Here is a 25,147-nt window from a genome sequence, read left to right on the forward strand (position 1 = left end):
AGTGGTTCATCAACTTGTAACAGGGTGAACGGCACTTCTGCATTCGCTTCGCAGCCCTCTATCGGCTATAACCGCACTATGTAAGTTTGCCAGATCGGGTAGCGGATCTGTAGTTCGATGGAATGAGACATAAGAAACTACAAATTTGACGTCGCATTTGATGTCGCAATACATCGTACTTTCATAAATCATGCAACATATTCTACCTGGTCTGTGGACATTGTTATTTGCAAAGCCGGTGCTGGATAAACAAATAGCGTGCGTGCGACAGAGGGAAAGTTCTTTGGTGTTGCTTTAAAGCCTTACAGTGTGAGTCATGTGGAGAGAAACCGATTGTCCTTGAAGGATGAAAAAAACACTTTTATACAGTCTCAATTGGCCTCAAAGGTACTAGTATTCAGTTTGATTGGATTAGCACCAAAAATGAGCGATCCAAGTGTCTTTGACCATCAAGTGTCCAAGTGTCTTTGATTATGATGTCATTGACATCTGGTAATATGAGTGTGTAGCATACACGAGTCACAGGAATCCCTTTTGGTCTGGCGAAGGCCGATGTCTCTTTGTTCTTTTCTGTCGACGCTTTGGTGCAGCATCGAAACATGTCACCATCATGGTATGGGCCTTGCACTGGTTCAGTCTGCTTTCCAGTCTGGCTGTGACCAGCTCCAAGGCCTCAAGATGTTCCAGGGAATCCACTTCAAATGTCTGCCAAAGATCAACTGCAGTAGCAAAGGCAAAGGTAGATTTAATGACATACATCAAGTTCAAGTTCAAGTAGTTTATTGTTATGTACTCATAAAAGGAATTATAAGTAATGAAAATCTTGTGCTCAAGAGGCAGCTCAACTAAAACTAAAAAAAAAACTAACTTTAGGTTAATCAATCATTAATGGAATCTGACAGGGAGGTAGGATTTCGATTGACAACTTTGAATTAGGTAGTGATGATTATCAATAAAGAGCATTAAAACAGGTTGAACAGATGTAGAGAACACCTGCTCCTATGTAGCACTTACACTCCTGACTCCATTTCTCTGGGTCCAGCATAAGGTACTGCTTTGCCTGCTCCAGCTCCCTCTTCAAATGGTTGTATTTCGACCGCAACTCCACAATCCGTTGTTGACGGTGCTCTAGGAACTTCAGCTTAGCACTGAAGCAAGCCACTCCCTAGGATAAATTAGAGAGCTGATGTCTACCTTTTATTTAATATGAAACATACTGCTAATCAACATTGGGACTGGTCCATTCGAGATAACATTCTGAATTTCAGACAGATTATGTTTTTTTTTAATTCAGCAGCCCCTTGTCAGTCTTGTATAGCCTACAGTCATTCTGGTGTTACTGCATGAACTTATAACCCAGAGAGAAAGTCTCTTACACTCTTACAGAAGCAAAACTGACACACACCCTAGGTGTTTGAAGTCAGTGTTGTGAAACTCATCATTTTGTGTTGCATGCACTTGCATATTTTCTCTTTGGCCCAAACATTTGACATAATTGCCTGTGTTAATAATATTCCTTTAATGCTGACCAAGTGTTGACTAAAATGGCTTCATCTCTTCAATCACCATCCTAATTACGTACATAGTTCAATTTACTGAATTAAATTGTTTGCATTAAGCGTCTTGAATACCAGCTATGCTACACTCCATTTTCACAAGACTTAATCCATGACCAGAAACGTGGTCTAATGTGGTACATTCTGATTAGGCTTCCTGCTCTTCCAGACCATTAGCTCCATAGCAAACTGTCATCCACAGTTCAGTTACACATTCTCAGAATTGGATGCAATTAAATGATAATGTGGCAAGTAGCATTCCAGAGAAACGTTGAACGTTGAGCAGCACTACCACCCTTAACCACCTCCATTACAACTCCCTGACTGGCAATACATTTGAGAAGCTTCACAGGACTTACTCGGTTGCTACAGAGCCCCCTTCTCTGCAAACAATCAACATTGTCAATCTCATAGACTTTAATCTCATAGGAGTCAGCTGCACCCCGGTCACCCCAGCGTACTCGGGGGCCACTGGCTGATCTCCGCAACGACAGAAGGGTTTCCTGTGACGGTCGTCTCTGACTAGTCCCTGGAGATACAACAAAGGATTTCAGATTAAACACTGGTAAGTACTGATACGTAGCAAGTCATAATTTACTACCTCTTGAGATCTTTCAGATTTTGTGAAAAAGTGTTTTAAAGATTTGTCAATGATCATTCATGGCAACAATAATAGTATCATTATAGTGACATTTCATCTTGTCAGACAGAGCTAACAGTAAAAATGCCAGTAAAATTTCCAGAAAGGTGCTTGCCTTTCAGGTTTTCTTTGAAATAAAAAGCACTTTAAAAATTGGTCACTGTTAATGGCAATAATAAGTTAACTTTGTACTGAAATTACATTTTGTCAAACAAAGATACTTGAAAATTCCAGAGTAAAAATGCCAGCAATCGCAAACCTGCTGCGCTGTTGGTCTTCCTCTTGGAACTCCTGCCACTCCTGGCCAAGCTGTGAGTGCAGCTGTGGTCACTGGTGGATTCCCTGATGGACATGCTACTTCCTGTGGCCGAACTGTCCCTCATCAAGCTCTCATATCCGCTGCTCACAACACTATTGCGGTTGCACAGTAAAGAGGTCTTGCCCATGGCTGGAGGCAGCTCGCCACTTAGAATGCTTGTAGTGTCGCTGGCACGGCCACTGCAGTGACTGGGCAGTCGTGGAGCTGTGACCCTGCTATAAGGTGACGGCAAGGGGAGGCGCTCATTACTCTTTGCTGCTCCCTTCTCTTTGTATTCAGAGCCTCCCTGGTCCACACCAGAGACGGGATCTCCATTTCCCCGAAGGAGCTCAGTGATCCTGCCATTCATGATTTTAATGGAGGAAAAGCTAGAACCTTGGCTTCGGGACAGTGACTGGGTTGACCAGGAGCCATGACCAGAGCTTGTTCCATCTGGTGATAAACTTGAGCTCCTGAACGACTGCCTCAGAGACTTGGTGATGAGGTTCATGGTCTTGGCACTGGATGCTGAGCTCCTGCTTGGCTTTGAACTGGACATCATTAGCTTGCTAACTGCTGAGGCTTTGGACAGATTACTTCTAGATGCCGATATACTACAATCTGCATCTTGGTCATCCATAGGTAGGAACTTTGGATATCTCTTGCCACTTCTACTAGCTCTAGGCAAAGTACAATCACCTTCAAAGCACTCCACAGATTCAGTGGATGTCATAAAACTGTCCTGTTCTGAAAAATAATAGTCTGAGAATTCTGACCGTGGTGCATTTCCATTAGGAGCCCTACTGCTCAATTGCTCCAGTTTTGCACTGAAGAGTTTACTGCTTTCCTCAATTGGGGACTTGATATGTTTCCTTCTGCAGGAATCATCAGGAGCTGCATAATGAAATGATGACTTTTGCTGTAATACTGGACTCCTAGGCAGGCTGGATTGACTGCTGGCTCTTCTCTTTTGATCTGGGCTATCCCTCCTCTCGGTTGAAAAGTTTTCTTTGGCTCTTACAAATATTCCTTGTTTGGCACGACCATGCCTTCTCTCCAAAGTATCTCCAGGACTGCATGGAGTGGACATTGCCTCTCCTAGCACCTTACAGTCTTTGGCTGGACTTGTTGGGTAATCATCCTCAAAGCCATCCTCTTGGTCCAGACTATGCCAAGCTCTTGGTAAGCTGGCTGTTCTGTGGTGTTTGGAATTCAGGCTCCCTGACCTGGTCAGGTCATAAGCATCAACCAGCCTTCTTCTTGAGGCCGGTGACATGATGGCTTCACCTTTAAAGGACTGATGTTTGTTTAATTGACTGGCTTTCTTGCCAGTTGCTTTCTTCTCCGGTCTGAACTCCGTGGTGGGATCTCTGGTCACCCCAGATGTTTTCTGATCAAGTTTAACCCTGCTGGAGAACACATTGACATCCTTGTCCTTGCATTTTTTGGCCTCATTTTGAGTGGGACTGTGATAGCCATTAGCCCTGCTGGAGAACATGTTAATATCAAGGTCTTTAGATTTCTTGGCATCATTTTTGATTGAGTTTTGAAAGCTGTTGTCTGACATAGCATCTGTTTTCCTGACTATTCCTTGATGAAAACTTGATTTTGGTGTATTGTTATTGGAGATGGCATCTTGGTTATAGGCTTTCCAGGGATTATCCATACTTTTGGCAGGTGAAGGCATTTCCTTGATAACCTCTAGTTTTTTCTTACAAAGGTCCTGAGAAGGTGTGTACCCACATTGCAATTTCTCTAGACTAGGTTTACCACCTGAATTTATCAAAGTACTACTGGCATGTTGGGCCATCTCACAGGCCATACTGGATTGAGTTTTTGTCTGGTTCTCCAGTTCTCTAGAGCTGGGCTGGTAAAGGCCCTCAACACTAGCACCAGAATGTACACCATGTGTCTCAGGTTTGTTGGAAGAGACCTGGTTAGATGTGAGTTCATATCTTTCCTGTGATGTCAAGAGGGGCTGTCTCTCCAATGCCCCATTCTTGGCTGAGGAATCTAGCATGCTAGCATCCTCGCTAACACTGCTAATAATCCTGACAGGCTGCGAACCTGTGGTCAAGGCCTGGAGAGAGCTTCCCTCGCTGAAACTGATGACGTTGGTTGGTCTGCCCTTCTCAGCCATGCCACTGATGGTGACCTCCTCCACCACAGTGTACACCAACTCGTCTTGCCCGTTCAGGTCAAAGGGTTGCTGGACGGTCACCGTTATGGTGGCCCTCATCTCTCTCTGACCCTCAGCAGAGAGCTGGGGAGTAGTGTCAGTCAGGGTGATGGGAGAGTCTGTGCTAGCAGACATGGAGGAGGAGGACAACGACGAGCCAGAGGAGGAGGACTTTGAGGAACTTTTGCCAATAGGCGAGATCCTGTATTCAGGGTGCAGTAACGATTCGTCTGAGGACTGTCCTTGCGACTTTGTCATCTCAAGCTCAGCAGAGCACTGATCAGAATCTGAAGCACTCGTTTGGCTCCTGCTGTCCGCGGGATTCCCCAGATTATCTGCCAGTGGTCTGTCACTGGGGATCTCCTTGTGATCTGTAGGATCACTTTGAAAAGAATCTATGAGACCAGTGTCAATTATTTTTGTCTCACAAGCTGTTCTATAGCCATTTCCTTCTGTATTCTCCTGTATGGAGGGGACAGGATTGGCTATGTCTGTCTTCTCTGCCTCTTTTTTGGCTTCTGGCAAAGGCTGTACTTTCCCCACAGCCTCGGTTGATTGGCCCTGGCTGATCAACTCACTTCCATCAATGCATCCCAGACGCTCCTGCAGCTCTGCAAATGTGCTGCACTTGAAATATTCCATCTCTGCCTCCTGGGTCGCTGACATTTTTGTTTCTTTCTCCTCTTGTGACCGGTGAATGAGCCGAAAGTCTTTCAGGAATGTCCTCTGGGGGCGCTGTTTCATAGCTTGCAAGGGGTTCGCTATTTCTACAGTCTTGCTCTTAAGCAAAGATGGGATTATTGATATGGACTCCTGGGGCTTTTTGTTCATGTCAGTGTTGCATCCATCAGAATCTACATGAATGACAGTATCGCAGGACAGGTCACTCCCAGAGCGATCCTCCTTATCCCGGAAAAGCTTTGGTGCTGGCACATCTGGGCCCAGAGTGCCAGTGGAGTGGAACGCTCTCAGCTTGGTCTCCTGGAGCAATTTCTTCTCTTTACGAACACTTCTCTCACTTGGTGAAGAGGACCTTGATTTCTGTTGGAAAGAGTAGTTTCACAGCCTCATCAATTTGCATATAGTTTGTATTCATTTTTGCCAAAAATCAGTATTATTATTTTTTTTATTATACAAGTATGTTATTTTCTGCTATATTATTAATTTGACCTGAATATGTAGCTATAACATCAAAACATTATTATCACCCATTGATCAATACCTTGGCTTTTCTTTGCATCTTATGAATACGAGCGATGATCTGTAAGGTAGAGAGTGTATCCGAAAGCCTTTCTGTAGATCCGGAAACATGAGCAATGACCGTTGTTTGACAGTTGACATTCCCTAGAGACTCCTGCAGGAGCATGGTCAGCTTACTATTCCTGTAAAGACATTAGACTTTAGAACTATGAATGCATCTTGACTATGAATCCACTATCAATCTTGCATTCAGATACACACACACACACACACACACACACACACACACACACACACACACACACAAACAATTAACCAGGAAACAGGAGATTGAAACATTTAACTTAATGAGCAAACGGAGCGTGCCTGTTTGGGACTTGCTTGCCGCCTCTAAGGAGCGTCAACATGACGCTGCTGAGCTCAGGGAAGGAGAGCTGGGCCATGCTCTTGCTGTGCTCCTCCACACAACTTCCCAGATCTATCAGGATCAGCCTGCTCTGGCCTCCGCACACTGAAACACGGAGAAGGGAAAGGCGGGAATGAGGAATATAATATGAGAGAAGAAAAAAGTAGCAATGTGTGGAAAAACAGGCAGCTGAAAAACAACGTCACATTTTGGTATAGCCATTTTGTTATTGCTTGGGGGTGCACATCAAAGCTTTGATTTGCTTGGTGAGGTTAGACATTTGGTTGTGTTTTTGTCATTGAGGTATTAAGGTTACCAAAACAAACTGACAGATGATAATTTTGTGTGAATCAAATTCAACTTCAGGACATGTGGTTTTAAGGGAATGGGTCAAATTGATACCACAGACAGCCCCTGGTTACTGTTGGAAAATATTAAGGTCAGTTTTCTTTTTTTTAACATAGCCAAAGTAACCTCCTAATCTAGACAGGAAGTAACCTAAGGTAATAACCCACATACAGGGAATCGAATTGAATCAGTAATAGGAAATTCTGAGGGGTTGCAAAATAAACAAGAAATGTGCCTACAGCTGCAGAAAATGCATCTCAAGAAATTCCACATGATGTGCAAGGAGCAACAGAGGGTAAGAGAAATCCAAGTACGCTGAATTATCAGGTACTCCAAGGTTCATTGAGAAGCCTTCAAACAATCAAACCGCTCTGACAAAAGCATCTTGGCCAGGGCAGATAATGATGCTCTAATACTGCCAAACCATCCATACTCAAGGAACGATCAAAAGAATACGAAAACATCCCTTCACCAGTGGGTTCCCTGAGAACCTTGCAGGCGTCTCATTTAGAGACTACCCAGAGAATCTGCTGGGATTCCACACTGTAAGATGCTGGAGGGGATGCGCAACACTCACCGACGTCTTTGGTGGGGCCCTGCGTGTGCTGCTGATGGACATGCAGGGTGAAGAACATGTGAGAGCTGACTCCAGGCCTGTTCCCGCTGCGAGAGGAGAGGGCAATGTCCAATAGGGAGGCAGCTCTCTCCGCGGTGGGTGCACTGACAACACTTTGGTTCATAAGCTGTATGAATATGATTTAGAAATATGGTAATTATCGTGAGTAGTAGTAATATAATTTATTACAGGGCTCTTCAGAGTGCTGCAGAAAGTTCCATTCACATGAATGGGCCTTCCCAACGTTCGGGCCTATGTTAAATCTATATAAATCACCGGCAAAGTATATAATCACCGCTGGCAACGGGTTGATTAACGTCTTTCATATCCCTCCGCAAGAATTCCGTTCGCTTATTGCAATGGAATTTCATTGAAAGGGAAAGCTAGTTAAGACGTTGCCACGCAACACCTGAAACTGTCAAGTTCTATCTGTGTGGCGAACTATTTATTTTGTCAGCGGAAGACACGAAATGGTAATTTTCAAAGATTCGTTGTGTTAGCTTTCTTTTCTCGTTTTGGCAGCCGTGTAATAAGCGTGCGCGTCGGGGTTCTGTTCTCCCTGTCGGGACGGTCTGATAATTACTGGCGGACAATACATTATCCCTTACATAAGTGATAATTCTAAAATTGTCTCTCATTTGTAAAACCCTCCAAATATTATCTTTACTATTTGCTCATAAAAATGTTAATTACTTTACAGTTTTAATCCATTTAGATTGATCACATATTCATTTAAGTATGTAGCCCTTTGTTTAACTGATACAACCAACCACCAAGATTGTGTATTTAATTACCAAGAATTAAAATAAACGCTTTCAATGTGCTCCTTGATGCTTCAGATGAAAGCATTTGCAAAATAACCATGAATGCAAATGCGATCATTGCCTGCTGGGGGGAGCTTATATGCTGATATAATGAATGCCTTACTTAGTGCACAGTTCATTTGAGTAATGTCTTAGTACTCTTTGCTAAATTAAGCAACATAAATAAATCTTTTGGTGAGCCTTGAAAGAGTTGTTATATATTCAACAAACATTAATCATCTCTTTGTTTAGAAGTTTGATATTTTAGCTGTAGCAAAGTACATTGACATGGATACAAAAAAGAAGAGAAACAAAATACATGATGACGATGCATATCAGCAAAGACACTTAATATTCTTTGATATCCTGGATATTTTTCTCCATACCTGTATTCCACTGACTGGATCCTCACAAAGGCAAATGCCTGGTTTCTGGCCATTGCCAAAATTACTCATGTCCTCAGTGTATAGCAAGTCCCTGAGGACTTCATTTCTCCCATAGACCTCAGTGGCCGTGATGGACACAGAGATCTCTGCCCCGGTCTTCTCCCTCCTCTTGCTAACGAGCCTAAACAGCCAGGAGATGGCACAGGGGATGACCCCTAGGCTCAGGATCGAGTCGTCTTTCCCCGTCATCGTGTAGGACTTTCCTGCCAAACGCAGAGCAGAGGGGGAAAAGAAAAAAAAAAACATTTCCCATTTCACTGGATCACTGGATTTGGAAAACCCATCCCAAAGCAAGTTGCACTCACTAAACCAGACGGAGGTCTCCTCCAGTTTTTGTTTTGGTTCTGGCCGCTTGCTTGCTGAAAATATTGTGAAATATTGATTTGTGAAACTACAACTTCTAAGTCGTTCCTCTCCCTTGGACACGTGAGGAACCATAATGGATGAATACCCTTCCTTGGAGACATATAAAGAAAGGTCTCTGTTTTTAACTACAACCACGAGACTTGCAAACATCCCATATTCCCATTCCTATCGAAACGCACCGGCATTTTCTCTCCCATGAAAAGTGCAGCACTTTGCCATTACTCATACTCATAGCCCCTCTATTTAAATAGATTTATGCCTTTTGGCACAGGACCAAGACCCTATGCTGAGGGCACCTAATTCAATCAGGCTAATGGCCAATGATGTAATACAGGGAGAGAGGCAAAGGAGCTCGTAGGAGAAATTGCCATCATGGTTTCATTATTTTAGCAAAAGCATCTATTAACAGCCTGTATGTTGCGCGGATTCCGTGGTGACCTATGGTGTCACAGCCACTCCTGAGACCTGGATTCCACGCACATCCATTTACACCCGGGCCATCAGGCCCTAGGACCGCTCAGCGTTCGGGTCTCAGGTGCATTTGGACTAAATAAACCCGATAAGAGTGGAACCCCTTAAGAACAACAGCCAATGCATAATTGATCAATCCGCTGTTTATTTATATGCCAGCCCATGGCAGACGTTGAGCGCTGAGGCTCGTAATGGGGTGAGGGGCACTCAAACACACTTAAACACTCATGTCACGGAAAATGGGGACAGTTAGAGGAATCTCCCTGTTTTATATTAGATGAGACTGGTACACAACTACTCTCAGTGTAGAGAAATGGGGTCTCCTTGGAGACAGATGGATACTGTAAATAGGTATATAGATAGATATATAGATAGATATATAGATAGATAGATAGATAGATAGATAGAGAGAGAGAGAGAGAGAGAGAGAGAGAGAGAAAGAAACAGAGAGAGAGAGAGCTGTCCCTCACTCACCCGTCCCGGCTCGTCCAAACCCGATGATGCATCCGTCGGCTCCATTCATGACAGCCTGGAGGGGCCCTGGAAGAGCACTTTCACACACCTCTCCCTGGAGAGCATGCCAGACGTCATACTTAACATGGACCTCAACGTATATTGATTTTACTGACAGTTCAATGCTAAATGAGTCTGCAGACAGACATTTTTATAAAAAAAAACTAAACATTCATGTGGGGAAGCTATATTCTTTGATGGTGTACCTTTATCACACACAAGCCATGCAACTGAATATTTATTGAACCTGTTGATTTTGTATAAACAGCAAGGACATGTACAGTATGGACGCATAGTTATGAACACTGACAACAGACATCACACATGGCATCAGAGTACAGAACTCTATAGAATCCTTCACTCTTCAAAAACATTTTTGAAGAGTTAGGACTTTAAACTGTTCAAAGCTATGAAAAACCTTTTTGAGAGATGTATTTGTATGTATGTCCTGCACTAACAAAATTGCTCAAGGACATTTCATGATGGCATCAAGGTCTTAAGTTCCATTTTCAAGGGAAGCTGAAGTATTGGCATGTATGCATAAACGGAACCTACAGTAAAAGCACATTTAATAAAAGCATGCACTGAATATGAATGCTAGTTGTTTGTTTGGTGCCCTCTAAATCAAATGTCGTGAGTCACATACCATATAAAACATTAACAAGTAAAAAGCTATGGAACACTCTTCTATCCAGCTAGAGCACTTGGTCAGAATTTCAATGCACAAAGCCAATTCTGCCAATTGCGTATGACCGCCAGTCTAAAATCTCTGGCCTAGATCTCCAGACAGATCTCTAATCTTAATTGAATTTTAAGAGTCTCTTGGACAAGCCTTTTTTTCTTTCTAGCACTAAATGTTTTTGTAAATTAAGTTTCATGTTGTGGCAGAGACTGATAAATACAATATGTCAATCAGGTGATCAACTGCTCAGACTCAGATTTCTTAAGGTAGGCAAAGGTTGAGAGGAAAATCCTCTATCTAAATGGCACATTTTGTTTGTGCGATGGCAGATTTGACTGTAATTATAGGCTGCCCTACTTCAAGGCACTTGATTTATCCATTAATAAGTTAAATTAATAGGGATTGTAGAATAACTGTCACATTGATATATTAAATATTTTAGCACCAACAGATTTCTTTTCTTTGGATCAACTCGATGGGCGGCACGCATTCAAAAGTGATAAATCACTCTTCAAAATCACAAATGGTAAAATCCATTATGCCATCTTGACAAATCTGCAACAATGACACTAATGAAATTCCATTTCAGAATTAGAGTCTGTATCAAGAGAGAATGGTTGATGCCAAACATGGGCTTGCATCCGTGATGGGTATATATGAATGCCATGGCCGGGTTCTGCATTAGTTCTGGTCAGCAGACAGATATAACAAAACCTCGCTGACCTGCATTGACTCTGGAGTGAAGACGGCGTCAAAGGTGAATGACCTCGGAGTGACCTTGGAGGCTGTGGTCTGCTGCTGAGGATTATGGGTAATTGGGTCCAGTATTGTGACCTGTTTTCTGCGACCGTCTAGTTTGAGGCAGGAGTCCACCACTGGGCTTACCCTTAACATGACCTTCACTTGTCCCTTTGGAAACAAACATAATTATTATGACAATTATGAGAACACATGTACACAGCACCAGATCTGCAGATCATTTAAAAGGTACCCTCACAATATAGTTTGATGAAAATGTTAAAGTTAAAATGCTCTGATAAACTTCAGACAATTACAAAAAAACGCATTTATTTGAACTATGTCCCACTGTTGTGATTATTTGGAGTGAAAATGTAATTTGCATATCCTTTTTTTACAAGCATCCACAGTATTTGTTACAGATAAGCAAAGTCAAATCTTTAAATCAGCAGTCTCACACAGGTCTCATCAAGCTTTTCAAAAATGATGTGACATCTTAAATCTTTTAATCTTTGGGATTTTGCTGATGTTCTCTATTTCCATTAGACACACTCCCACTAAGACCTTCAAATCTCATGCTCTTCACTCTGCACTTAATTTCTATTTACTGCAAAACAAAAAAATGATTATTTACGTCACTCTTCATTTTATTGTGTATTTTATAAACATAAGTGCTACTGAACATGAAAATACAAAATAAAATCCTTATTACTTAGACAAGAACAACAGCTGTAACAAAAACTTACACTGATGCAGTGCATTTGATCAGTCAGAATCTGTCACTATTGTGACTACTATATGATGCACTCAAATACTATGTATGTCATATGGCTTAGTAGTATGGGGGTTTAGTGTAGGCAGTTAAATGCGGATTGCAATCATATCATCAGGCATGGAAATATTGTAAGGGAAAAATCTAATCCCAGCTATGCTAAATGTCAGAGTGATGTGACAGGCACCACTTTCACACCAGGGAGATTACAAGAAAGCCTTATGAGGCAGTGACATATCTTTACAGGGAAAAGCCTTTGATAGCTCAGGCTCCAGGGAAGATGGAATCAGACATAAGAAGATAATGTGACGTGTTGAAGCTTTGATTTGCCTGTACTTACACCTATCACTGGAATCAAAACCTGCCTGTACTGTAGTTAACAGTAGCTTGTGTCAGTCAAGCCACGTGGCAGCAACATTGCAACCTGGCTCAAAGACATTTGTCATTAAAATGTCTGTTTGGATGCTTTTGCTTGTATATGGTATATTTGTATTTCTTTCTGTTGTTCTGTTCTGTGTGTGTGATCATTTGTCTCTATAATGCTATCAAGAGTTTAATGGTTCGCCATTGATTTTCTCTTCATCTTTAACAAAGGAATCCTCGCAGGTTCTACTTGGAACCCTCTCATGAAGGGTTCTACATATTATGGTTCTGCTTTCTATTAGCAGACATTGATTGTCTTTTGTGGCCATTATCATTGGAATTGTAGCAATTACAGTGCCATGCAAGCCAATGAAAATGATTATATCAACCATGTAGCCTCAATCGCAAAATCATGTCAGTTTTTCCTTTACAACATTAGGAAGATCAGACCTTATCTGACAAAAGATGCCACCCAACTTCTTCTACAGGCAATGGTTATTTCCAAGCTGGACTATTGCCATTCATTATTAGCTGACCTGCCTGCCTGCCTGTGTAGTGAGACCATTACAGTTGATTCAGAATGCTGCAGCACGCCTGGTCTTTAATCAGCCAAAGAGGACACATGTAACTCCTCTCCTAGTTACTCTCCATTGGCTTCCTATAGCAGCCAGAATTCAATTCAAATCCCTCACTTCGGCCTATAGGACACTTACTGGATCTGCTCCCTGCTACTTGAATTCCATGATCCAGCTCTACATCCCCTCGCCTACTGCGGTCCTCTGATTAGCGTCTGCTTTGTCAACCAGCCATTAATGCTCAGAGGTCTTTTTTCCTCAGTGGTTCCTCGTTCCTCGTGAGTGGTGAGTTTTCAAGAGAGATCTAAAGACAAATCTGTTCAGCTTACACTTAATGAATTAATTCCTAGAGTTATGGTTTGTATATTTATGTCTTTTTGATTATTTTCATTATTGATTTGATATTTTTTAATATTGAATTGATATTTGTTATTGTCATTACAATTATTGTTATTATTACTACTTTGCTTAATGTAGGCATACCAACTTTTTAAAATTGTTTGCAGTTCATTTTAACTATTGTAATTGCTTCGGACAAAAGCGTCTGCTAAGTACAATAACTATAATCAATAACCATAACATGCAGACACGCAGAGCTAAACACAATGGCAACCAAGAAAAACAACACATCATACCAGACTGCTCTGACAGTGCAGTGGGCTGCTAACCCAACATGGGAAAATGTTGCTAAATAATTAAATTACTATCATTAAATTATTAATTGTTATGGCTGGAATTGGCAAAAGCCAGACCGAACATTTCAGAAGAGCATGATCTTAACTGCAAGAGTACATTTGACGATCAAACACTGAAAACAAAATTGAAATATGGACTGGACACACAACAATGCACTGACCATTTCACAGTTTCTACCCATCAATTTAAACAGTAGGTTTTCATCAACAGTATCTACTGGTGTGAAAATTCAATTATGCTCCACCATTTACAGCCATTATTATGGCTAAGTGATTAAGTACAATTACTTGTCATTAAAATGTCCATGTTCTTCTTGAGGAACACCAAGTGGGTTGTGTACAATGGTGTGGAATTGAGGTCATCAAGGTCGGAAAAACACCACAATGTCCCACATCAATCTTAGAGCTAAGTGAGACTCTTTGTGTTGCTAGCCCTCTATGACAACCCTATTCAGCTTCAACACTGTTCATAGACAGAACCTTGATCTCTACCCAGAATGGCGCATAAAATGTTTCGATAACATTACATTATTTCAGCGAAACACAACAACAAATTAAATATGTTAATATGTTTGCAAAGCAGACCACACACGCATACCATACACAGTGTGGAAAACAAAGTCAAATGTTCTCAGCCAATAGCATGGAGTTGGGAGTATGAGGTAATGCTCCATTCTCCAGCTCCAACTGGAGATTGATAGTAAGCCATTACCCCACACAGGTGGAACTCTGTTAGAATGCTGATGACTTTAGCAGCACATCACCACAGTCAGAGGTGACAGCTTCAGAAGCTCTCAAGCAGTTGCCGCAACATCCACAGTTATCACATAACCCAGTGCCTGTCTGTCAAATCATATTGTATGGGAGCTGAATTATTTAAGAATCCATTTGCGCCGAGACACTACTCACAGATGAGTGCACCGACTGGCCTTCCCCCCCCGATCAGGTGCGACCGGGAAAGCTGTTAGGTGAAACCCAAGATGATCCCTGTTAATGCGTGCGCCTCAGAGAACGAAGGGAACGCCTCAATTAAAGCTAATTGATTTTCCTCCCCCCGCTTCTCAAGAGAAAGAAGAGGCACTGAAGACATTGAGACTTTAATGACGTATCACATGCTGGCTTTGTGTCGGCGAGCGTCTACTGTACTTAAATGAAAATCTCTCAACAAATTGAATGGAAGTGGGTGTGGGTGTGTTCACAGGCTGCGTTGAAAATGAAAGTGAGGAAACCTCAAAGTGCGGGCTGCGGGTCGATACATTTTCTACTCAAGCACTGCTAATGTAAAAGTTCAAAGCCGTGGGACGCCAACGGTCATCTCTTGACCCATTGAAGGTTCAATACATTTAGCATTTCTGCAAGTCACCACCACCACCAGGTCTGACTTTAAGCAGTGATGGCATACCAAGGTGGGGGGGGGGGTTCTGTCTGCCTACCTTGCCAGTGCCTGGTGTGGGTTTCCCTGGGGTGGAGGCCTGGAGCAGATGGCGCGGGACCAGGGGAGGGGACCGCAGTAGGAGGCCGCAGAAGTCGGTGACACGAGATGGGGCGTCTACGTCGGAGGGTAGGGCGGAGCATGGCTTCTTCCTCCGCGAGGAGAGGTTGAGCTTCTGCACCGCCCTGTGAACGACAGAGTGAGAGAAAAAGAAGAAGGGAGAGTGTGAATGAGAGAGTGAAAATAATGAGTGAGTCAGGCATCCCTATGATGCGTAAATGCAGTGATGCATAAGCAATGCCTGGATTAAGGCTTAAGTGCACCGCTCATGATCAGCCGTCAGCTGAGACGGATTATATGTTGAAAAATTAAACAGCATTTGTTATTGTTGAATCACTGGCCACGAGTCATCATCTCACTCCCATAGGCTGTTCTAAAAGGCACCAGTTCTCTGCAGTTCGGTGCCACAGAAATTAGCTTACTATTCACTTCCACTACAACACCATAGGTTCCACAATTGCACTAAAAGCACTCTCCCAAAGCATATTATAACAGAATTGATCTCAACAGAGAGGAAAAGAATATAATTTTAGCCATTATTGGTTGAGAGACAACTCAGTCTGGTACTAATTGATTGATCTTCGGAACTGTGGGAATTGCAACGATGAAGTAGAAGGAAGAGTGCTTTTAGTGTGATTTGCCCATCCACAATGACTGAATAAAAGTGATCAAGTAATGGCAAAGCTCGCTATGAAACCACACTGGCTTTACAGATGTCTGTACAGACAGGGCCATTAACAACCACAGATTAGCCCACTATGAGATCCTTTTTCTATGTTCGACATGGAATGTCTTGCTTCGAGCAGTGAGATCAACAGTGTATCAACAACAAAGCCAAATTCTTGCTGTTTCTGTCTCTCTCAAAGCTGATTAAAAAGCCATCATGCACAGCCAATGACATGACATTCTCTCCCTGTGTAAAGAAAGACATACAAGTAAGACCTTTGCTTTTCTTTGTTCCTGACTTTCATTCTCTGACAGAAGAAGTCAATGGCAGTGCCATGTAAGCCCCCGCTCAATTTCACGTGTCACTTCGGAGACTTGCACCACTGGCCTGCGAGGCTGGTAAGGTGTGAACACAGCTAACAAGGGACACCACTCAGGCTAATTAAGTGTCTGGAAATAAGACACACGCTGACGCTTCTCCTCAGACGATGGCAAACCATACGGGTGGCATTTGAATTTTCAGCTTTTAATGACTTCATTCAAAACTTGGCAGGTCCCAGCAGTCACAGCTCTCTCCCAACTGTCTAGGTGACGTCCAAATCTAGAATTCATGTCCTATATTTGTCCTTGCCTTGCCATACACATTCCACACAGCTGCTGCCTTTTTCCAAGTGAATGGCAACAAACTGACTATTTAAATGGCATGACAAAAAACACATGCATCTCTGTTGGATGGCATGTTGTTGTCCATGTGTAGGTTTGGATGGTTTATTTCTTCCAATCTAACTTCATCCAAGGGAAGTTAATGAAACAAAAACATTTGTGGACGAAGTGGTGTGCACTCCTCTAATGAACAAGATGGATACAACTGCTACAACGCCCCCGACCCCACCCCATCTCACCCCACCCCCCTCTGGGCGTGCCGCCATTTACCTGACAAAGAAGGCCACGGCTGTGGAGGTGGCTGTGGGGGTTGTGGCTTCAGGGGTGGCAGCTGTGGACTGAGACATCTGTGGAAGAGGAAGAAAGAAACAATCTCTGACTTCGGGAGTTCAACTATTTAAGTATGCTAATGCTAACATTAATGGTCCAATTCCTTGAGAGTACAAGTAGTTGTGTTAACATGTATTGTCTTCACTGATGCTCTAGATGCTCAAGACAAGCTTTATGACTGAACAACAGTGATGTGATTGAAAGAAACCCTGAGGCAAACAAATGGCCAGATTCTTCATAAATCGTTAAAATCTTAATATTATGACACCATTATTTCAGCCATACACACTCCTGGCATCTTATGCTTGAATTAGGAGCACCATATCTATGTTCATTAGTCCAAACTAGTTTTCATGACTTTCTTTACAAATTAACTATTATGGTGCATGGCACCACATTCCAGAATAGGGTCACTTGATAAGCCGAAGAAAATGGCTGGATGGAAATGTGATGGCAGCAGCTATGACACTGATGATGAAGCTTTACATATGGCCAGAAGCACATTGGGATGTGGCTGCCGTTAAGAGCGGAAGGTTTGTAGGACAGCGGACTCATCAGCTAATATTATGCTATGAAGTCTGTTGTGTTAGGAGGTGACTCAGATGCTGACATGAAGTCATAGCCTTGCGTTGAACTCAGCAGAGAGTGGCTGCACACACAAACACACACTCTCATACACTCACACATGAACACAGACACGAACACAAAGACACACACACACAGACAGACACACCCACAGACATACACACACACATACACACACACACACACACACACACGCATACACACACACAAAGACACACACACACAGACAGACACACCCACACACACCCCCACACACACACACACCTTTGGCAACAGAAGTTCCATCTGAGTGTGGTGTTGCACTATTCTGCTTCGGGGGCTGACTGTGAAAGGAGGGTCAGCGTCCACTGTTCTCTGTCACTTCACCCACTCACATAACAACATCAGATTACCCTCACCGCTCCCCCCCACAACCACGTACCCCCACCCCCCTCCCTAAGTAAACACTGAGAGCCAGAACCTCGGTCCCCTCGTAGCCGACTCCACATCAGAGCGATGTCTCATCAATGTTTCATCTAGGAACTCAGAGAGCACTGTCCCTGCCTTCGCCATAAAAATACGAAGCAAAAAAAATAAATAACCAACATAAAAATAACATAAGAGCTAAAATGGTAAAAGAAAAACACTGAACCCATGCAGTGATGCCAATTAGTGCTCGGGAGAAGCCCTGGGGCCACACTGCCATCTGGAATGAGAGGGGAGGACGGTATGAGCTCCTACTACTGCACTGGGTTCTCATTTGTCCAGCTCTTTGGGTTCATTTCAGGGTTTGAGTGTGTGTGTGTGTGTGTGTGTGTGTGTGTGTGTGTGTGTGATAGTGATGTACAATCCGTCTGCCATGGGTTTGAGAGAGAGAGAGTGTGTGTGTGTGTGTGTGTGTGTGTGTGTGTGTGTGTGTGTGTGTGTGTGTGTGTGTGTGTGTGTGTGTGTGTCTGTCTGTCTGTCTGTCTGTCTGTCTGTCTGTCTGTCTGTCTGTCTGTCTGTCTGTCTGTCTGTCTGTCTGTCTGTCTGTCTGTCTGTCTGTCTGTCTGTCTGTCTGTCTGTCTGTCTGTCTGTGTGTGTGTGTGTGTGTGTGTGTGTGTGTGTGTGTGCGTGCGTGTGATATACAATCCGTCTGCCACGGGTTTGAGTGTGTGTGTTTGTGTCTGTCCGTCTGTGTGTATGTGTGTGTGTTTGTGATTGTGAGTGTGTCTGGGTGTCTGTCTGTCCCTCTGTATGTATGTGTGTGTGTGTGTGTGTGTGTGTGTGTGTGTGTGTGTGTGTGTGTGTGTGTGTCTGATTGTGCTGTACAATCCGTCTGCCACGGCCATTTGTGACCTCTTTCTCTCTACTATCATCTCTCCTGGACTGGGTTCAATATTTTTGTTTGACCGTATTGGTGTGTGTATGTGTGTGTGTGTGTGTGTGTGTGTGTGTGTGTTTGTGTGCGTGTGTGTGTGTGTGTGCGTGCGTGTGTGTGTCTGTGTGTGTGTGTGATGTGATGTGATGCTCAATCTGTCTCCCATAGCCATTTCTGACCTCTTTTTGTCGCCTCACCCTTCACCCGTCATTGTATAATGATAATTCATCATAAATCAGACAATCTTTCATGTCCTCTCTTTTACTCTCTCTCTCTCTCTCTCTCTCCCTCTCTCCCTCTCTCCCTCTCTCTCTCTCTCTCTCTCACTCTCTCCCTATCTCTCTCTCTCACTCTCTCTCCCTCTCCTTCCCTCTCTCTCTCTCTCTCTCTCTCTCTCTCTCTCTCCCTCGCCCTCCCTCTCTCTCTCACTCTCTCTCCCTCCACCAAGTCTGTTTTGTGCACCCTCCTCTCCTCTCCCTGCTCTCTCCAAGGCACTTCCTCTCCTGTCCAAGCTCCATGTCCACCCCTACTGTCTTCTCTAACCTGCCTCTCTTGCCTTCCAGCGCTGCGTGGGACCTCATCCACCTGGCAGCTTGGAGGCATCAGACCGATGGCACTCTGCCGTCGCCCGGGCGCAGATTTCATCAGAGCCCCCTTAATCAGTCCGCTACCCATGCAGAGGACCTCGGCAGCCACGCAGGCTGCCGCTTGCACAAACAAATAGGGGCTCGGGTGAGGGCCCCTGTTCTGTGTCATCTGCTAGCGAACCAGCGTCATGTGTGTCGCCACACGACAGTGATCACTTCACCGAGCACATGCCGCCACTCGCAGAGATACACAAGCCCCGCTCGCCGGTTCCAGCCCAACCCAAGGCACTCGTGTGTGAGCCATCCCTGATATCATGTTTATTTACCGCGCCCCTCTCCCCAGCGAGGGGAATGAATATTTCACCGCTCATTAAATATTACCAGAATATTGACCAGGCTTTTCGTTTTTCCCTTTTATCTGTTTTTCTTTTTTAAAGACACTGGTTTATGAGGGGAGGTAAATCTTGGACTACTTTTCTCCATTAGCTCCGTCTGGGTAATGCTTCCATGTCAGATTTAATCGGCCCTGATAGTTGACCGTGAATCACTGGCCTGACAGACACATATGCGCGCCCGGCACACGCTGGGGTGTATTTCAAAATGCCCGTAAAATGATCCCTCAAGTAGCATGACGTGATACGTGGCACCAGGGATCAACCTCCCCTCAGGTCTGACCACCGATAATGGTTTTCCCCCTGTGGCAAAGGCAGTACAATACCCTGTCTTATGATTTCATTGCACAGAGGTTCTATTCCAAAAACAGCAATCTCTGACATGTGTTCAAAAACAACAGACTTTGCTGCATGTATAATTTTTCTTTTTGCTCTATTCATTTGAATGGGCTGAATAGACCTTGATGCTATACTCCTGGTTTCTATGGTGATTTATAACTGTTAAAGGTACAGTAGGCCCCATTTCCTCTTAAGAAAAAGAAAACAGTTGGAAGAATTGGTATACCGTGAGCTGGACTAGCATGCAGTACAAATCACATTAGTGTGAGACAACTTTTTTGTTTATAACATATTACACGTCAATATGCATGATCTCACTGCCTCTGTGTGTGCTTCTGCAGTAAAGTACAGTGATAAATATGGGTCAGCAAGTTCGACCATTCCTCATTAACAGCACTTCAGTACTTTCATGCTTTATCTAATAAAAAACAAATTGCTTTTCACCTGGTGGCGATGCAAAGAGGCTCCATTGCTTTGAAGCGCTGACCACTGAGCCTCCAGACAAGGCTGCCCTGTCGTACTCGTGCCCTTCCCCTGACCGCTGGACTTCAGCACAGGCTTGGCAGGGCTGGAACACGGACTGGAGGTCCTGGGTAGGGTGTTAGGGCCTGGGGCTCGTTTTGGGGGGCGGGGGGAGGAGAGGCCGGCAGGAGAGGGATCGCGGGCCCAGATGGCCTGCTCCTGGGTGAGGATTGTGTGCAAAGCCTTCTGCTTCAGCTGCCTCAGGTTGGTGGCACAGACGTCACACTGGCCGTCACTCTCATACCAGGCCTCGATGGCACAGAGAGGCACCACGCTGGCATCCTCCGAGTCCTACATTGCACACATAAAAGTAATATTCTGAATCTGATGTCTTATCTTGCATTTATTCAGTCTGTTTTAATAATAACATATGAATGTACTTAATGTAGTTCAATCAGAGATATTAATGCAGATAGAGATATTAAGCACTAGGGTAGGCTAACAGCAACGACTTATAGTGTTTTTCTAGTTCATGGTAACATCTTTTTTTTCTCGGTGCTATTTGCAGGCTATGCCATTTGTTCTTCCCAGTAACGAGGGCTGAATAAGAGTCGGGACGAATGAATCACGTCCTAGCTACAGGAGCTACAAATCGATTGAAACTCATTTTCAGAGGGGTAAAAAGAGGGAAAAAAAACACATGCGTAAAGATATCTGTAATGAATCTTTGAGACAAGACATATGGACTCGAGGCCATTGAAAGTGGCCATGGGTAAGGAATTATGAAAACGTCTTTAGTTATTTTTTCCCCAGTGACTATGAAGTGCATTTATTAGGCCTTCCGCACATTGTAAGCAACGAAAATACCTGCTCCAGAATGAGGGGTGAGTAGAAGTGTCTCAGCCTACCTTGTTGTGGATTAGTAACCTTAGTGCTTGTCTCCTCAATACATGTAAACGTGAGACACAGCTGTCACACAAAACATGATCATAATCCAGGGGCTTTTTGTTTCTCGACTCGGGAGACAGTGTGCCGTAACCAGTGGAAACGGTGACTGAGCAAGGCGACTCGGTGACCCCAGGAGGATAGGATGCCACCAGAGAGCCCAGCGAGGAGAAACCAGATCGCAGGGATGGAGCACCGTGCGTGTCACTTGTGGAACCAGCGCCTTCGGGGGAGGGACGCTCAATGTAAGCAGTCTCCGGGGCTGCTTGGCACCGTTTCCCGCGAGACAGACCGCCTGGCTGGTCATCTGTTAGCTGTAAAAAGTAATCATACCCCTATATTATATTAATTCCGCGGATTTAAATGCGGCATAATCACTCTTTAAGCACATATCAGATACCCAAAGAATAGCCATGCGGCACTGGATAGAAATTTGAATGAGTTCATCTAAAATGAAAAAAAAAAAAAAAAAGAAATCAATAAAATATTAATATTTAATCATACTGACCACATATCTTCTGCCGCGGGAAATCAGAGACGGTCCACTCTTATCCTCAAAAGGAGAGGTCATCGCAAAACAAATATTTAAGGCACCGATGAAATAATGCTCTCTCTACAGTAAACACAAGTCCATTCTGTTCCCCGCATCAGACGCGCAAATGAAGGTTAAGCATCATCACACACCAAAGGTAAAAACGGCGGTGGAAACTTAATACATTATCATCCTGGTACATCCGTATTTAACATCCATCTTTTGATTGTCCATCATAATATTAAACTCTTATGCGTAGTGGCGAGCATGCGTAATTCAGGTGCGTAAAGAGACCACACGCGCGAATTCATAATAGTGTCCGTAGCTTTGGATCTGTCTAACCATCAAAAAACGTCAGCCAATAATTCTCTCCGCAGCCCTACTAGCCTACTACATCTTCAAATCCTAGTGTCCTATATGGGGTCGTCCAAAGTTTAAAAAAACTCCTTGTTTGAAAGGTCTTGAAACGGCATTGTAGTGCCAGAAAAAAATCACTCTGAAAGATTGTTCTCGCCTCCAAGTCATAGCTCTCCAGAAAAATAACATTTCATCCGTAGTCATAATCCATGTATAGAGGGCTTGGCAGCATGGTCTATTCTTCTCTTATGATTCACGAGTTATCGAACATGTAAGTTCAGTTGATGAAGGGCGCCACCTAACGATTGATTAAATATCGGTGACCACAGTGGTTCAAAGGCTGTAATACCTCATACCTCTTCATGGGTGGGTTTATTAGCCCGCCAGCAATTGGGTATCCCAATTATTATGTTTTTGGCAATAGAAAAAAAGTGAAGATATGTTGTCTCTTTATTGTAGGAATCTAGGAGACATTATTTAGTAAAGTGCTTCCGCAGGCTAAGCAGTCTGTGATAAAATTTAATCTACTTGGAGGTGTGATTTGGCTCGGTCCGAGTCACACTGTTTATTTGTATTAGCCTATTCGCAGGACTAGTCTAGGACTGTGTGGGGCGCGTGTGTGTGTGAAAGAGAGAGGGTTTTCCGGTGAATGGACAGCTAGACTTTAAAGGGACACCAGGCAACGTTTTCGTGTTAATTACTCATCTTCGTAAGTCGGTATATGGTTAAATGACTCGTTACAGGGCGAATGAAGACTCGCTCGCCCGCCCGTATACTGCCTGTAGGAAGAATATCCCGCTTGCAAGTTCAGTGTATCGTACCCGCCGACCGAAGCAGGATCAGTTTACATCCTGCATCCACAGCACAGAGGCAGGCTAACGAAACGCTATGGCAGAGCCGGCGAAGAAGCAGCGAAACCTCGGAAGATGCAAAGAAAAGGAAAAGAGCTTCAGAACGAGCGAGGGGGAGTTTCGTAGAGAAAAAGCATTAGGCTTGCCTGGTGTCCCTTTAACTGCTAAAGAACCGTAAAGAACAACTATGAAATTATCAACAAATAATAGCGGCCTTACATTGTACGATTTTGGTCTGTTTTCACAGTCGGCGACTACATTTCCAAAGTCGGACAGAAATCATGGGAGTTGTAGGCTATTGGAATCGCGGCGCGCTCCCGTCAACAAGATCGTTTAGTGTAAAGTGCCAATCTTAGCGGTTTTAAGTCAGTCTTTTTCTAGTTTTGCCGTTACAACAATATCAAACATGTTTGATATTATCGCAAGTCTTTTGAGTCGTGGCTCATGCAAATAGTGACGTAAACAATATGAAAACCTAGTGACCTCTCTCCAACACCAAACAGGAAGGGGCAAAGTAGGCGACAGCTGTAGCCTATATGATTATTTGTTATTCTTATACTATTTGTCATTTCTTATACATATTTAGTCGGCTCTTCCACGTGACAGAACAACTTTATACATACAGTCGGTTAAGACGTTCAGTTAAACAGTTAGACTTTATACATTCGTTTTACATTCAGGTGGAGTTCTGCTTGTTTCTGAACACAATAATTTGAAGGAATTGTGTTTACTTAACTGCCCAGTGTATGCTAACAACTTAATTCACCCTCGATTGCCCAATGTTGACGACAAATTTCTCTGGAAGCTATATTCAATGGTAGCATCATTAGGTTGCTAACTGGCTAACTTTATATCGCCAGTGTAACATAACCAACTGGTACACATTACTTGTTAAAAACTACTCCCACGGCCATTGTAGGGAATGTGCATTCATGTGAGAATAAATTCAGATGCAACTTACGAGTATGTGATGTTATGGCAAAAGGGTTAGCTTGCTAAACCGAGCTACACAGTCCGGCCATTGAAAGCAGTTCTACAATGAGTAGATGCTACACTCGAGACAGTTCTGGCCGTTTAACTGGAATTAGCCAAATGAGGGAACTTAATGTTAACCTTAACCTCCTTGACACACAGATAACTCTCAGTTGAAACGTGTTTATGCCGTTTAGTGATGTTTGCTAAAAGATTTAATATTTTTATAGGTGCTTTCTGTACTCAAGCCGGTGCACCTCCATTAGATTACATGCAATCGAAACGAATGTTTTCCCCCTCAGGGGCTTTTCAGCCATGGTAACCACGACAACTGGGGGCGGTAACCACGATTATGACTAGTTGCCGACTGTATGTATATCGGTTAGGGATGTCACGCATGAAACAATGCTGCAGAAACACGAAAATATGACTTTGAGCTTCTCAAAATCTTTTCCAAATCTTTCCAAAGTCTATCAGTGTAAGGAGGGCTTTAGATGTAGGCCTATGACTGACCTTTATAACTGGCACAAGTGCTTTCCTTATCTTAGCGCGGCCTTATTAACCTCAGTACAGGCTCTGTACTGCCCACCTGATTAAAGCTGCATTGATTTCCCTGATCAACTTGCTGGATCTTGTTTTGCTGAGCTATGGGCGAAACCAGAGCTGTGCGTAAAGAATTAACTGAACACCGGTTGAGAAAGGTGGGCTCCTAGTAGGCTGCAGGAAATATAATTTCGCCCCCACGACAAAAATGAGAGGAAGGCAGGAACTATACGTATAAATGATCTGTTAATGTTTTAAATAATGACATTTGCCACGTTGAGCATAAACAAAATATATAATGAGGTCATCGCGAGTTATACTTGCAGGAAATCTTTTGCACATCTACAGGGCTACCTACGGTAATTGGCGCTGAACGTAGCCCCTCCCTGTACACACAAACAGGGTAGGTATATGACCACGACGCC

General features: G+C 43.5%; 1 protein-coding gene across 1 annotated transcript; it reads right to left on the reverse strand.

Annotated features, from left to right (window-relative positions):
* Positions 1–235: 235 nt before the first annotated feature.
* Positions 236–23,100, reverse strand: kif26bb (kinesin family member 26Bb). Its single transcript, XM_042096338.1, has 15 exons — positions 21,976–23,100; positions 21,431–21,781; positions 20,505–20,873; positions 16,759–16,835; positions 15,101–15,284; positions 11,248–11,433; positions 9,804–9,897; positions 8,433–8,695; positions 7,205–7,370; positions 6,240–6,384; positions 5,896–6,055; positions 2,456–5,714; positions 1,916–2,085; positions 1,015–1,165; positions 236–719 (listed from the first exon to the last, which is right to left on the reverse strand). The coding sequence occupies exons 1-15, from the start codon at positions 22,036–22,038 to the stop codon at positions 520–522; spliced, it is 5,838 nt and encodes a 1,945-aa protein (XP_041952272.1). The 5' UTR covers positions 22,039–23,100; the 3' UTR covers positions 236–519.
* Between the last annotated feature and the right edge of the window lie 2,047 nt (positions 23,101–25,147).

Source organism: Alosa sapidissima, chromosome 6 (assembly GCF_018492685.1).
Source record: "Alosa sapidissima isolate fAloSap1 chromosome 6, fAloSap1.pri, whole genome shotgun sequence".
In the NCBI taxonomy this organism is placed as follows: Eukaryota; Metazoa; Chordata; class Actinopteri; order Clupeiformes; family Clupeidae; genus Alosa; species Alosa sapidissima.